The sequence below is a fragment of the Podarcis filfolensis genome (assembly GCF_964270895.1).
Source record: "Podarcis filfolensis genome assembly, chromosome: 4".
In the NCBI taxonomy this organism is placed as follows: Eukaryota; Metazoa; Chordata; class Lepidosauria; order Squamata; family Lacertidae; genus Podarcis; species Podarcis filfolensis.
This window is the reverse complement of record NC_139607.1, coordinates 50,446,330-50,461,523: the sequence shown is the minus strand read 5'-3', so window position 1 is coordinate 50,461,523 and position 15,194 is coordinate 50,446,330. Positions and strand designations below refer to the sequence as shown.

General features: G+C 41.4%; 1 protein-coding gene across 1 annotated transcript in view; it reads right to left on the bottom strand.

Moving 5' to 3' along the window:
* DSCAM (DS cell adhesion molecule) overlaps window positions 1-15,194 on the bottom strand; it is a 312,391-nt gene that overhangs the window by 52,086 nt on the left and 245,111 nt on the right. The window contains exon 21 of the mRNA XM_083608743.1: window positions 5,255-5,408. Within this exon, the coding sequence (XP_083464869.1) occupies window positions 5,255-5,408 (154 nt within the window). The remainder of the gene's footprint in view (window positions 1-5,254; window positions 5,409-15,194) is intronic.

The following is a 15,194-nucleotide window of genomic DNA, read 5'->3' as shown; positions in this document are numbered from 1 at the left end:
GCTAGCCATTTGCAAATATTTGCAGTGTTTTGGAGCAGAGATTGTCTTGTTATTGGTTTTATTATTATATATGTTGTTTGGGGAGTCTTCTTGGCTGAAAAGTGGCATATTTTCCCTAAAATAAACAGATTTTTGTTCATGAAGTATGCACATCTGTGCAAAACTGTGTAAAACTAATGGCCACAACAACATTTCCTGTTTGGGATATCTGCTCCACTTTTCCCTTCTTTGCTCCGTAACAAATCAGTACAAACGACACATTTTTAGTTAACTTCTAACAGGTGGCAATACCAACCAAGTTCATCCTTTGCAACATGTTTTGGTTTTTAGATCTGTATCTTTGATACTCTGACAGAGGATGGGTAGCTACAGAAATATGTCAGTATTTCCTTTACTGCAGTGACGGGAAATGTTGCTAAGACAAGGCAGATTTTGACAGTTCACTCAGCCTGCGTTTAAGCTCCTGTAATAATACATGAGCACTAAATGAAAATAAATGAATTGTGAACTGCCAAGAAATTTACATGTGAGAATGACATCTGACAAAAGAAGCAGTGATATTGTGGCACACCAGTAGTGAAACTGAGGCAGCTGTGAGAAAAGCCAGGACACTTTACGCTTCTCTTCTAACCTGAAGGCACAGTACAGTGGTGCCCCGCAAGACGAATGCCTCGCAAGACAGAAAACTCGCTAGACGAAAGGGTTTTCCATTTTTTGAGCTGCTTCGCAAGACGAATTTCCCTATGGGCTTGCTTCGCAAGACGAAAACGTCTTGCAAGTTTGTTTCCTTTTTCTTAACACTGTTAATACAGTTGCGACTTGACTTCGAGGAGCAACTCATAGAACGCAGTGTACATAGTAGCCTTTTTTGAGGTTTTTAAAGACTTTGGTGATTTTTGAAGCTTTTCCAAAACTTCTTTTGCAGCCATTTGGTAAGTTAAGCTTTTAAAACTTTTTTGGGGGGTTTTGGATTTTGGATTGGGGTGTTTGGAATTCAAGGACTTGGTGTTGGGGAGGGGTTTGCAAGAATCTGGAAGCTTGTGTTTTTTCCCCCTGCATTTTTATGATTTTTTGTGACCATTGGGGCACTCTGCTGTTTTTTTAAAAAAATTCTGGATTTGAATTTCTGTGTGCTGGGTGGCTGGTGGAACAGTTGGGCAGAGGTTTGCAAGAATCTGGAAGCTTGTGTTTTTTTCCCTTCATTTTTATGATTTTCTGTGACCATTGGGCCACTCTGCTGTTTTTTAAAAAAATTTCTGGGTTTGAATTTTGAAATGCTCTTTACAGTATGTGTGACTTTAAAGAGCACTTAATAAACTCTTGTTGTACCAAATTTGGCTTTGTTTGGACTTTTTTTGACCATAGGAACGCATTAATTGATTTTCAATGCATTCCTATGGGATTTCGTGCTTCGCAAGACGAAAAATTCGCTAGACGAAAAAATTCGCGGAACGAATTAATTTCGTCTTTCGAGGCACCACTGTATTAAAGCATGTGAGAGAGAATTTCTGCTAGTTGACTGGAAGGGACCAATCCACAGCTCATTAAGCAGCTGACACTGGACATTTGATACAGCTGCTCCCAAGGGGCTTAGCAAAAGCAATGCCTAAATCAGGAAACTCGAGTTTCTCACAAACAAGGACATATTGGTACATCCCTACATAAGCTCTTGGGGAATTAAAATCTTAGCTGTGGGTGAACAGTAGTACTGCTACCATACATAACTCACAAGTTGCTAAGTTGCTTCTGATTCTAGTGATTAGCACATACGGGTTAGGCAGGAGAGAGCTTAATAATGAGTCCCAGTTCAGGTGAGAAACAAAGCCAAGACTCCAGATGTTGCTGAATTGCAATTTCCATCATCCCTGGCCATTGGCCATGCTTGTTGGGGGCTGGTGGGAGTTGTAGTTCAGCAACTTCTGAAGAGCCAGAGGTTCCCCATGCATAGGCTAGGCCAGACCTTTGCTTAGCTTGGTGCAGCAGCAAAAAAGATCCAGAAGGAGCAAAGCAGCTCCCCAGGTGTCTAAGACTTGTTTAAAACAAAAACTGAGCTCACTAGTGTGCAGGCAACAGCTGGAGTTGCTTATTCAATTATTCAACAGGAAGTACCCTAAGGAAGAACTCTGTTCCAACCATTTCTCCCTGCCTTGGACATCTGAATGCCTCCTTCCTTACTTTATCTAAACACTGTCCATAACTGAAGAAAGAAGCCACCAGAACAGCAGCAGCAACAACAAAAGATCTAAATTCAAAGCTGTCTTCAGATGCTTGGTGAACATCTGCAACTTTTCCTATAGATCATGTGAATATTTGAATAGCCTGGACCTGTTGTATTCAGATTTCAGTGTAACTACACTCAAGGCATGTTTGCACTCCCTCTTGTGTCTGTTGAGCTACACAAGCTGTTTAATGTGCATCGGAGGGGATGTCCCATAGGAATTCTATGGAAGCCTGTCCTCCTTTCCCCCAACCAGCCCTGAGCTGAGCCTGCTGGCACTCTGCTAGACCCAACATAAAGTGCCATCTGGGGCTCACATATGGGCATTTGATAGTCTGCCACTGTCAGTGCCTCCTGGGTGGAACCTACACCTGGAAACCCACGAGGTGCAGAAGGGCCTCTTGGTATTGACATTGCCAAGGTGTGCTGCAGTGAATCCAGCACATTGATCAAGCGCCAGGGTGAAGGAAGAACGCCCAAATATCTAAACATCTGTTCACATGAAGCTCTGTGTGCATAGGAGAGGATGGGCCGTCCTTTAGAAAACCTTCCTTTATTCCATCCATTAATGTAATTATGATGCTTTATATACATTAGGTATAACTGTTTAATTGTACACTGAAATGGAACGTAACTCTGTATGTGTACTGTTAAATGCGCAGCGTGGAAACTTCCACTGTAGCTAAACAAAGGAGTTGCAGAGAACCTACCAGGTTGAAAATTAATGTAGAATGTTGATTGATTTTCACAAATTACAAGATAGATTATACGTATAACATTCAGATAACAGAAGAAATGGGGAAGTGATCAAAGAAGCAGATCCGCTTTGAGGAAGACAGAAGTCTATTGGGAAAGAGCAGTAATTGGGAATTAAGAACATGGTGGCATAGGTTTTCTTTTAAGAACTTATGGATTTATGGAAGTATGTATGTTTTTCCTTTTGTTTTTATTTTATTATTTTTGTTAATTTTGTGTGTGTGTGTGAAGTAAGAAAACTAATAAAAAGCATATAAAAAGAAATAAGGAAATTAACTTAGAACGTATCTCTGCTACTCTGCCATGAGGTGTTTAACTTTAGATCACATGGGGAAGATTCAATTGCAAATCTCCATTTTGTATGAGTTGGACTTCAGTTTTTGTTCTCAAGCACCCTAGAAGAAAGGATGGAATGCATGCTGTGGTAGAGACAGAGCTATGTTTCAGTTCTGTTTTGAGTAATTTAATATTCCTAAGATGCTGTACCTATGCCTGGACAAGCATATGATGTTATGCAACTATTTGAATGTAACATCATTGTTCTGAGTGTCTGTTTTCTGTTAGTAAAGCTTTGGAACCATATTTTTGGTCTGGACAATTCTTATTTCAAGAAGAGCCCATTTTTATCCTTCCTATTTCTTCCTAAAGCACAATATTAAGAACCACAATGCATTAACAAGCAATGTGCAAAATTAAGAATGCTGATTAGAAATAGCAGTTAACATGGAAGGAGAGACTACAGGCCAGGAATCCATTTTACACCAATTAGGCAAATGTGAGAACAGGCGTTATCATCAAATGTAACCGGAATGCTTAATCTCGGTGGGTTTTTATCCTGTCCAAATAATATTTAAAAGGAAAATCTTACATAGCAATCCTTGGAGAGAGCAAAGGAAAATGGCTTCAGGAAGCTCTTAGTGGACCACTGGGATCCATAAAGGGGAGGAAAGGAAGAACATTATTCTATGAGCTATATGATCATCCTGACGTCGTGGTGCTCATGGCATCTTCAAGAGAAGCCTCGGATTCTCAAGAGGATTGTTCTAGTAAAAAATTTAATTGAAGTCACACACAAAAAATGAGTTCTGTTGATCAAAAGGAAGAGAAGTAAATGAAGCCTAGCTAATGAAATTACATTATATTGCTAGCAGACACTAGTGAGGCTCCAGGAGCACAAGGCTCCTGATAGTTCTTAAGTGCCATCAAAAGAAACCTGCTTGTTTCTGTCTCAAGGGCAAAATGGCCTGCTCAGTTTTGCATCACTCTATGCTAGCAAACATTGCCAACATATATCCAGATGTATCTCAGCAACCATGAAGGCTAGAAGCTTCATTTCCCCTTGAAACGATGATTCTCAGGACCCTGAACCCTGGTATTTATAATAGTTGCCATTCTCTATGGTATGTGTCAATCTGAGTTCTTTGCTCTGTAAGGGTCTTTTAGCTGTTCAGAGAGATGATCAGTCTCTTTCTGGCCATGCCTATTTCATGTGGGATCATTGATGAATTCATTCCATCCTGGTTTTGAATTGATTTTAAAAAATGAATAAATCCATATTTAGATACACATTTAAGTACACATTTTGTGATTAAATATGTATCTCATTGCACTTACGTCTAAATGCCTTTTCTTGTAAGATAATAATTTTCAAGGCACCGTGGTACATTTTTGAGCTAAGAAATGTATCGCAAAGTTTGGGAAAGTATCTTTATATTATACATCTGTGTAACTAGCCTAGGAAATGTGAATAAAGCTGGTTTGTTTTAAAATGCAAACAAAAAGTTCCTCCATACCCAACAGGTCTGCTTGCCAGACAATGCCATAATCCACTTTCACCTTTAACACTGTAATGTTTCAGTGGGAGATTGTGCAGATACTGTGCCTGCCCCCTTCTCTCCAGACCTTTCCACCCACCTGATCCTTTGAGACAAGATTAAAAGTTCTGTTTGGTGTGAGGTGGTGGGGCGGGGGCGGGGGGGTAAGATCTGAACAGGAGGCATGGCCACCTCACCGTTTCCCATTGCATTGTTAATACTGCATTTTAAGTCCGGTCCTTTGGACTGCAACCCACTGTGATCTACAGATAAGTAGTTCTGCCCTGCAACAAATAATTTAGGCTACAGTTTGAATCTCACTTACCTGGGAGTAAGTCCCATTCAGTTCACTAGGGCTTACCCCTTATTTGATTAGGATTACAGCCCAAAGGGCTTTTTCATCTCTTCCAGCACCAAAAATCTGCTATGTTGTATGCTATCCATTTCTGTCAAGCAGACTCCTCACCTTTAGCAAATGGTTCCACGGTGATAATTTCACTGCTGTTGCCTCGCCCTGCAGCCGTCACAGCCACCACCCAGACACTGTATTGCCGATTCCGACTCAGATTTGGGATTCTGTAGGAAAATGAGTCAGGAGTAGCTTCAAATTCGCTGATTACCTGCGACAGGAGAGAGAAACATTCCCGAACTAAGGTAAATGATGTACACATAACAGTCAAGAGTCTTTACCTCTTACCTCTTAACCACTACAGATTGGGAAAAGTAACATATTTATAATATTTAAACTTGGTCCTTCTTCAGAAGAAGAGCTCAGGGTGCGAGGCAATAAAACTAATTTGAAAACCAAAGATCCATTAAACAGTAAAAATCACAATTTAACATCAGCCATAAAACTATAGAGCAGCAACTATTTAAGAAAAATCTGAAGTTGAAGCATTTCCAGAGAATGCTTGCGCAAATAACCGTGTCTCGAGCAGGCATAGAAACAAAAAAAGTAGTTTGCAGCAGCTGTAGCTCAGAGACAAAGGCATTCCACAACCAGGGTGTCCACCCCAGAGAGCACCCTCTCTTGCATCCCCACATTGTATATAACTCCTGGAAGCAGCGTAATGAGAAGGGTCTCTCTAGCAGATCTTAACCTCCAAGCAAGGAATATTAGGAAAAGATGCTCCTTCAGAAATTGGTCCTCAGTCATTCAGGGCTTTATATATCATCGCCAACAGTTTGAATTCAGACCAGAAGTGTCAGACCAGAATTCAGACAGTCAGGGCCATTCTTTCAGAACCAGTGTGATAGGGTTCAGACTGGCTGATCGGCTTAACAACCTGGTTTCTGCATTTTACACTGGCTGTGTCTTTCAAGTTATCTTCATGAGCATCCACATGCATGGGAGGGTATCAGAGCATGGATTAGTGTGGCAGGTGATTGAGGGCAGGTGCATGCCTGGGTTTGCTCTTGTCATAGGTTGCTTAAGTTGTTGTGACTGGCTTTCTGTTATGATTTTTTGGTGGCATGCTACTTTTTAAATTTATGCACTTCAAATCCAGCATCCCCTAAACTTCGTATCTTCACTTTGTTTACGCCACCATTTGGGGCCTCACAGTTTTTGCCTGTTTATATCACTTCTAGTTATCTTGATAAATCAGAGGCAACAGATAGACAGAAAAGCACAAATACTAGCAGCTCACCAAAGGCACTAACGTCCCTCAGAATAGAGAACCAGGACACATCCCGGCGTCAGCACCAATGCCCATCCTCTTGTGCACCCTAACAGTCTAGACACTCAGTCCGGGAAACCTGAGTGAGCAGATTCTGGAGGGGTTACTGCTTTTTGGCCCATATAGCTCCCCACCCACCCTCTCACAGTCCCATCCTGAGACCAGATCATACTGTGGTGGGGGGAAAAAAGGATCCCTATCTATCGCTAGCAACAAAGACACAACACAGGTGACAAAACCATGATCTTTATTGATGAGCATGTGGCTTGGAAGAGATCCTGGAAAGCAAAGACAAACATAGGTCAGTTTGCTAAACGGTTGACCCAGCAGGACTTCTGTGTGATGGGCATTGGTTTGAGAGTGTTCTTTATGGCATCAGCTCCACGTTAGGCCCACCCTTCGCCTGTTGTATAACGATCTGCCGAGGAGCTTGCAAGGATACAGGAGCTTGCCTGAGCAACGTTAACCTTGCGATAGAATGGATGGAAGCATCCTGGTTGCTGCTGCAAGTTGCAGGGCAGGTCTCTCTTGTGGTCTGCGTGGAACGGGGTATATCCTGGTCTGTGAAGAGCAAGGGGAGACAGGCAGAGCAACAGTCAGCATTTGAGGCACAAAGTCCCCAAACTACCCTGTAGATGTTTGTGAAGAAATGAGAGAGGAGGGTGAGTGGAGCCACCAGTGTCAGCCAGTGCTGATGCCCCACCCCGGAGGCTCCAGAGACAGTGATTATACATACCCATTACCCTTTGAGGGTTGCAGGGAAACCATGTGTCCAACTGCATGGAACCATGCTGTTTGTTCTGCTCCATGCACCCGGGCTGTGATCCTGTAGTGTAGGAGTGCTCATGAATCTTTGGCCAGCAGTGGCAATGATCTGGCATTTGCCAACAGACAGCTTACCTGTCTTCCCTGGGCGTGGGACACACTGCTCCCCACTGTTGGGAAGGAACAATGTGTTAGAACAATGCAGTTCAGACAAGACTCGGAGTAGGAAAAAGGGTGCAGTCTGCATCCCCCCTTCCCTTGCTTACCTGTGTGGGGCGCTCTCTGCCGGCATTTGAGTTGTTCCAGGTGCAGCTGGTGTTTGAAGTCCCCAAGGACCTGTTAAGAGTTCTAGGAAGAGAAGCGTTAGCCGTGTCCTCAGGTTCCCAGGCTGCTTTGTGCAAAGAATTATTGCTAATACTTCCATAATTTCAAATTGTATTAATTATGGTTGCAAAATGAGCTCCTTCCATTTTACAAAATTGGTGTACTGCTTACTTGAACAAAAGACCTCTGAATGGTTTACAAAAGGAATAAAGGATCTGCCTATATTAATAAAGTATCCTCTTCAACCAGACAAAGACATAAAAATAAAATAACCTCGATGAATGCTAAATATAAACTCAGCTGACAAAGACTGCTCTACATATTGTTTAGCAGTGGACAAAGTAGTAGGGTGGAGGTATCACCAGACCTTTCTGTGAGTCATTGCTGTTTAGTGGGGGGGGGGTAGTAGGGAGGGCAGGTCAGCATGGTGCAAACGCAGCAGCAGGAACACCAAATTGGCTGAGCTGGTCTGTTGCCACTGCACTGACCAGAACACCACCTTGCCCTTCTTCCTGCAAGGGATGGAAGAGTAATTGAATTCAGCATGCTTTTAAAGCATCTTCCAAATCCTCACTCTCCGAAACAGTGCTGAACACAGTTAGCTTTCAAAATCAGGACTTTTATTAATTTTGTGGTACATTCCTTCGTCCAAACTATGTTTACAAATATGCATATGTGTAAAAGTGTGCATAAAAATGGAGGTGTTAATGACGATAACATACAAAAATGCATTATATTAGAGGGAAATACTTGCAAAAATGCATACATTAGTCAAAATGATATAAAAATGTGTTTGTTGGGATAAATTTCTGCTAAAATGCTGATGAATTTTCAAGAGGATTTTTGATATTATTATCATTATCATTATTATTATTGCTGCTGCTGCTGCAAAATGTGGAAAACTAAATTTAACACTGGAGCAAGAGAGAGAGAGATCTTTCCATCCCTGCCCCCTGCCAGTAAACAGCAGTGACTCACTTGCTGGGAGTTCAGGTAACCACCTCTGCCCTGTGCTTCTGATATGGCCCCCAATTAGCATAGGTTCTTTCATCAACTCTTGATTACACTATTGTACTTTATGTCTTTAATGTAAAATATTTTAAAGTGGCTGTGTAAAGTAAGGCATAGGAAAACAGAACTGAAACAGCAAAGGCAATTTCTTATTTAGCAAGGGAAAAAAGACATAACTTTAACGTTTTAGCCTTTTTAGATGGCTGGCACAGGTGGCACATGCACTATTTTAGTTCTTCTGAAGCAACATAAACCCAGTTCAGTTCCCCCCCTTCCTCCCCCACCCCCTCTTATCAGGAAAACATAATGTTGATGTGAGATCATCTTATGCCACATCTTAATGCAGAATGGAAGATGAGAACCAGCGGAATAAATTAACCCACAGCAAACTCTAGACACACTATCCTTTTACTGCACTGTTCCACTTAAATTGCTCCATCCTTCCAGACTTTAACCCACACACAGAGGAGGAACAGTGGTTTTATTGCAGTTAAGTGACCTACTTTGGAAATACAACTTGATTAAACCAGATTTCTTTCCAATGGTGGATATGTGGGCTGATTCAGATGCTAACTTACCCCTCTCCTGCCTGGTGGGGCTATGCAGAACAGCAGGGCCACCATTGCATCTGCAGCCCTGCTACCCCCAGCCTGTAGCTGATGCTGCCACATAATGGTAGCCAGGCAGGCTCAGGACTCAAGGCCCTTCGCAGCCTGCTGGCCTCTGCAGGTGGATATCTTGTGGGTGGCGCTTCATTTTCCCCACCCCACAAGTTAGGCAGGCAGGAGAAGCAGCTCCATGGCAGCAGAGTGACCTTGGCATCACCTCACAGGAAGAAACTGGCAGGGCTTTGGTACATGACACCAGTCAAGCTTGCAAAAATTTATCATTTGCCCGACAATAAATGTTGGAAGTGTAAAGAAAATGAAGGAACATTCTTTCACCTTTGGTGGACATGCCCAAAGATTAAGGCTTTCTGGGAGATGATTTATAACGAAATGAAAAAAATATTTAAATATACATTTCTTAAGAAGCCAGAGGCCTTTCTCTTGGGCATGGTCGGCCAATTGGTGCCAAAGAAGGACAGAACTTTCTTTATGTATGCAACTACAGCAGCAAGAATTCTTATCGCAAAGTATTGGAAGACACAAGAGTTACCCACTCTGGAAGAGTGGCAGATGAAGCTGATGGACTATATGGAATTAGCGGAAATGACTGGCAGAATCCGAGACCTGGGAGAAGAGTTGGTGGAAGAGGACTGGAAGAAATTTAAAGACTATCTTCAGAAATACTACAAAATTAATGAATGTTAAAATTATGCTTGGATTGGTAATAAGTGGTAATTAGTGACAAAAGTCAATAAGATTATGTAAAAAAGGTATTGATAAATGGTTAAAAATATCGATGTATAATATGCTATGGTATAAAGTTAAAATACTTGAAAAAGGGTAAGAATTTGCTGAATTAAATATCTATACGGGAATACAAAAGTGGGGAGGCGCGAGGAGGTCAAGAACATAAGTATATGAATTTGAGGTTATTGGGAATAATGGATTTGTTTTTATTTTTTTTTGTTTTTTGTTTAATTTTATTTTTTTTCTTTTTTAATTAATTGTGATTCTCTTTTTGTATCTCTGTGTGTTTCGTTTTTTCTGTAATGTATGGTTTTTTATTTTGAGAATTTCTATTTTTCCTTTCTGTAAAACCTTAATAAAAATTTATTTTAAAAAAAAAAAGAAACTGGCAGGGCTGAGACCCCTCAGCTCAATCCAGTCGTCCCTTTTCAGCCCAGCACAAAGCAGGCATGAACTACTCTGTCAAATAAGTTCCTTTGGCATCAGATTAATTATTGGGTAGCACAGTTTTAAGACCTCCCAACCCGCAAGCCTTTGATCTGATTGCTCCTTGGACTATAATTTGTAATTTCTGGCTCTTTGGGTTGCTAAAATGCTGTTTTCAGTGATGAGATGTGTTTTATCATGGTCTGTTGTCAGGAGAGATGCAGCCATGATGAGAGCTGTTGCTTCAGCATCATTTTGCAAACCCTCCATAAACTGTAGAAAAGTACACAGTGAATAAATACATTTCTTGTACGAAGGGGATCAGGCTGGATGACCCACTTAAGAAGTTCCGAATAGCATCAGAAACGCAAGCAGCAGCAGCAGCAGCAGATAATGGAAGAGTCAAGAAACAAATTGAATTAAGTGTCACAGCGGTCCCTAGTGGCCTGCTAGAAACATCACACTTCCCTTAGTTGAAGCAATGATGCAAATAGTAGGGAAAGGTTGCTGGAATTGCTAGAAGTTCGTAGGCAGTTTTTCTGAAAGCGTTAGACAAAGTTCCAGTTGTTGCAGCATCAACAAAACAAACAGACCCTCCAAGTGTTCCTATTTCCCAGGGATGTCCCTGATTTAGAGAAGCCATCCCGGTTTCTGATTTGATCCCGGAATGTCCCACTTTGGCTTAGGATGTCTCTATTTTCATTGGAGAAATGTTGGAGGGTATGGAGTTATCTGCACCCCCCAAGCCATCTGAAGGCAATCCTGTATAGGGAAGTCATTTTTTAAAAAAAGTTTAATGTTTTTTTATTATTTTTTATATGTTGGAAGCTGCCCAGAGTGGCTGGGGCAATCCAGTCAGATGTGTGGGGTATAAATAGTAAAATTATCATTATGGAACGGGATGTCCCTATTTTCACTGGAGAAATGTTTGAGGTCATAAACAAATATAATTTGAAAGTAGCTCAAATGTGACTAAAATGTGCAAGCTGTGCAAATAAGCTTAACATGACGAAGTGAGCCATGGCAGCAGCGGCGGGGGTAATGTATTGAGAATAATATCTTGGAAACAAAACCCAGTTACTGAATGTACTCGCTAGTGGTTAATCTCCCTCGAATATATTCCAACCCCTGTTTCAATAAAGAAACAAGGCAAGAAAATCTTTCAGGAACATGCCTGATAAATCTAGAACCTGCAGTGCCACCTGGTGGCTATTATAAGGCACAACAAATGAAGCTCTTGCTAAGCATTTCGAACCTCAAAATCACAATGGAGAGGGAAAAAAATGTGTTCAATAAATCTAAACACTCTATGAGCAATAGCAAATTTGCTAACAGTCAATATTGTAGAACGGACAGTTACATTTTGTTTTAAAGGCCTTGTGTCATCTGGGTTAGCATAGCAACTGCTGTTAGATTGAGTTTATCAACCTCATTCAAGAACAGGATCTCTTGCTGCACTCAGAGGTCTCACAGCAATAAATAATATTACCGGATGGAAGAGGTGAGAAAAACAGCTTAATAACATTTTAAACCCAACAGGCCAACAGAAGGCATTTTAAAAAGTGTTTAAATGCTTTTGACACATTTTAATTTTCTGGAATTTTGTTATGTTTTTCTCCCCCACCTGTTCCAAAACTGAGCAGTGATGTTTGCTGGTAAACTGCAGATTACCAAATGCTATATTCCCATTCCAAGTGGATATAAGAAATCCTCTTGCATGTCCCTTTGCCCACAGACTCATTGACAAATCTTGGGCCTGGAAGGTTTTAAGCGTCCCTGCACGTGTGAACTCAGCAGAGTTCAGGTAATAGAAAGCTAAATATACAATACCTAGAGAGCAATAACATTTTACGATTCTAACTTCTTGTGCTGCTTTCACTGCACAGTCTGCAGTACACGTAGAGTGCCTTTCCCTTACCCATTAATACACACAACCAGCCCCCAACCAACACTTGGAATTAGCCCATTGATTGCAAGTACCTAAGAATTATCTTGCCAGACCAGTCCATCTAATCTAGCCAGGTACCTTACGGTATTCAAAAGCACCACCAAATTGCTCATCACTAGCATAGATGGAGAACAAAAAAGTGGGGGTGTCCATTTATTTTCCATATTTAAAAGTTGATTCAATTCTTCATTTGTTTCTGTTAAGCTTTGCTTTCAATGGGAGACAAGGCTGCCAGAGTCCCTCCCTTCATTTTGCTCTCCAGCAGCTGTGCAGGGTGTTTAAATTGTCCACAGACAGAGCAAAGGTGTTTCATTAGACCCTGCAACCCAGGAAACAACTACAGTGGTACCTCTGGTTACGAACTTAATTCGTTCCGGGGGTCCGTTCTTAACCTGAAACCATTCTTAACCTGAGGTACCACTTTAGCTAATGGGCCCCCCTGCTGCCACCATGCCACCGGCGCACGTTTTCTGTTCTCATCCTGAGGTAAAGTTCTTAACCTGAGGTACTATTTCTGGGTTAGCAGAGTCTGTAACCCAAAGTGTTTGTAACCCAAAGTGTTTGTAACCTGTGGTACCACTGTACTACAAAAGGAAGGGATTTTGCTTCCCAGTGCAGCCATAACCCAGTTGCAAGTTATTTAAATCCCACAGATTCTAATGGCATGGCTTCACTCCTTTAGTGTCAATAAGACTTACTCCCATATAAGCATAAGAAGAGCCTGTAGGATCAGGTCAGTCCTATATCCAGGACGGCATTCTGTTCTCACAAGGGCCAACCAGATGCCTGTGTGAAAGCCACAAGCAGGACCTGAGCATAATAGTGATTTCCAGCAACAGGCATTCAGAAGCATTTATTGCCTCTCACCATGGATAGTAGTCACTGATAACCTTATCGTCCCTGAATTTGTCTAATCCTCTCTTAAAGGCATCCAAGTTGGTGGCCTCCTGTTTAATTATGTGTAGGACTGCAGCCTCAAAACCCCAATAGCCATTTTACAAGGTACACTGCGTTTACCCACTCTTCAATCCCACTGAGCTCTGAATGAATGATGAAGAAGTTACAAATGAGAAGCCTGCTTGCTATTTGTTTGAAACTCTGATCATTTGTTTTGGAATGCATGAAATTTGGTTCAATTTTTCCCATTTCATTCATTCCAAGAAGAATACAGACTCCTAAAAAAACAACCATACAACTATGATTATGGCACTTCACAGGTGCTTTCTAAGACATAGAAATCAGATGCTGCAGGTTATCTTTTGCATTGGGCAGCTGAACTCAGAACATCATTTCCTTTCCTTTCTGATCCAGTATGGAGGAGTTTGGATTTGATATCCAGCTTTATAGCTACCCTAAGAAGTCTCAAAGCGGCTAACATTCTCCTTTCCCTTCCTCCCCCACAACAAACACTCTGTGAGGTGAGTGGGGCTGAGAGACTTCAAAGAAGTGTGACTAGCCCAAGGTCACCCAGCAGCTGCATGTGGAGGAGCGGGGAAGTGAACCCAGTTCACCAGATTACAAGTCCACTGCTCTTAACCACTACACCATGCTGAGGAAGAGTTCTATAATAACCTAAGGTATGGCAAACCCCTGGACGGTTAAGTCCAGTCAAAGGTGACTATGGGGATGTGGCGCTCATCTCGCTTTTCAGGCTGAGAGAGCCAGCGTTTGTCCACAGACAGCTTTCCGGGTCATATGGCCAGCAGGACTAAACCGCTTCTGATGCAATGGAACACCATGACAGAAACCAGAACACATGGAAACCTAAGAAAGTGGTTAGCAAAGTTGTTTCTCATGGAACACTTGAAAATTGTTGAGGGCATTGGCAGACAACTTAATGGGTTTCTGTTTCTTGTAGCAATCATAATGCACTGTGCTGTGGTTTTTAACTGTTATTTTTATTGCTTCTTTTATTTCTTATATATTGTACTCTATTCCATAGAATTCAAATTGCAATACAATGAAATACTGTGCAGGAAATGAAAGAAGCAATTAAAAACAATTAAACATCAATATGGGTATTTCGTGCAATGGATATGCTGTCTCCCAGCTTCAACCACAAATCCACAGATACATTGTGGATAACCTGAACGAAGCTCACAGACCACTGGTGGTCTGCACACCACAGTTTGAGAATCCCAGACTTAAGAGACCATGTTCTACATTTTGAAAAATAATTGATCCTAAGGGAAAAAGCCACCACCAACTATCATTTCAATGATTCTTTTTTTTTAATCGTACTGGTCTGTTTAGATCAGGTCACTTTATATCAAAATTGGGAAAGATCAAATTCTCATGTATCTCTACTCAGACCTTAATCCCTTCTGCCTTCCATGGTACACAGAATGAAGGCATTTTTTTTTTTTTTTTGCTGCTCATCAAAATACTATTGATAAAAATTGGTGCAAACATGCATGGACAACTATAATTAAAATACACTTCAAAATATTTTAACATTGTGCAAAAATGCAAATTAAAAGATGCATTGTCTAGGAGAAGGCTTTCATCTAAACATCTGCCATCCGCCCTGGCTCATTATTAATAAAAACAAAGGCAGTGTCATGATGCTCAATCTTGCTGCGTTCCTCTGACAACTATTTCATATGCAAATATGGCTATCTGCAAGCACAGGTAATTCCGATATTGTTATGTTCTTCCCTGTGTAATTCACTTCACCAGGGTTTCCACAACGAGTATGCTAGTCTCCAATGGTTGCATTTAACCCCATGAGCTGTCCATGAGCTGAAGGAATCACTCCCTTTTTTTGTCCTCTCCCCATGCCTCCCTCCCTTTCCTCCAAACCTGTCCTTATTTGTGCCCTCTGACTGAAGTGCCCTTCAACTTTGATTGTGCTTCTTGCTTGCCAGAGTGGAGGGTGCAGAGGGTTAGGGGTATGTG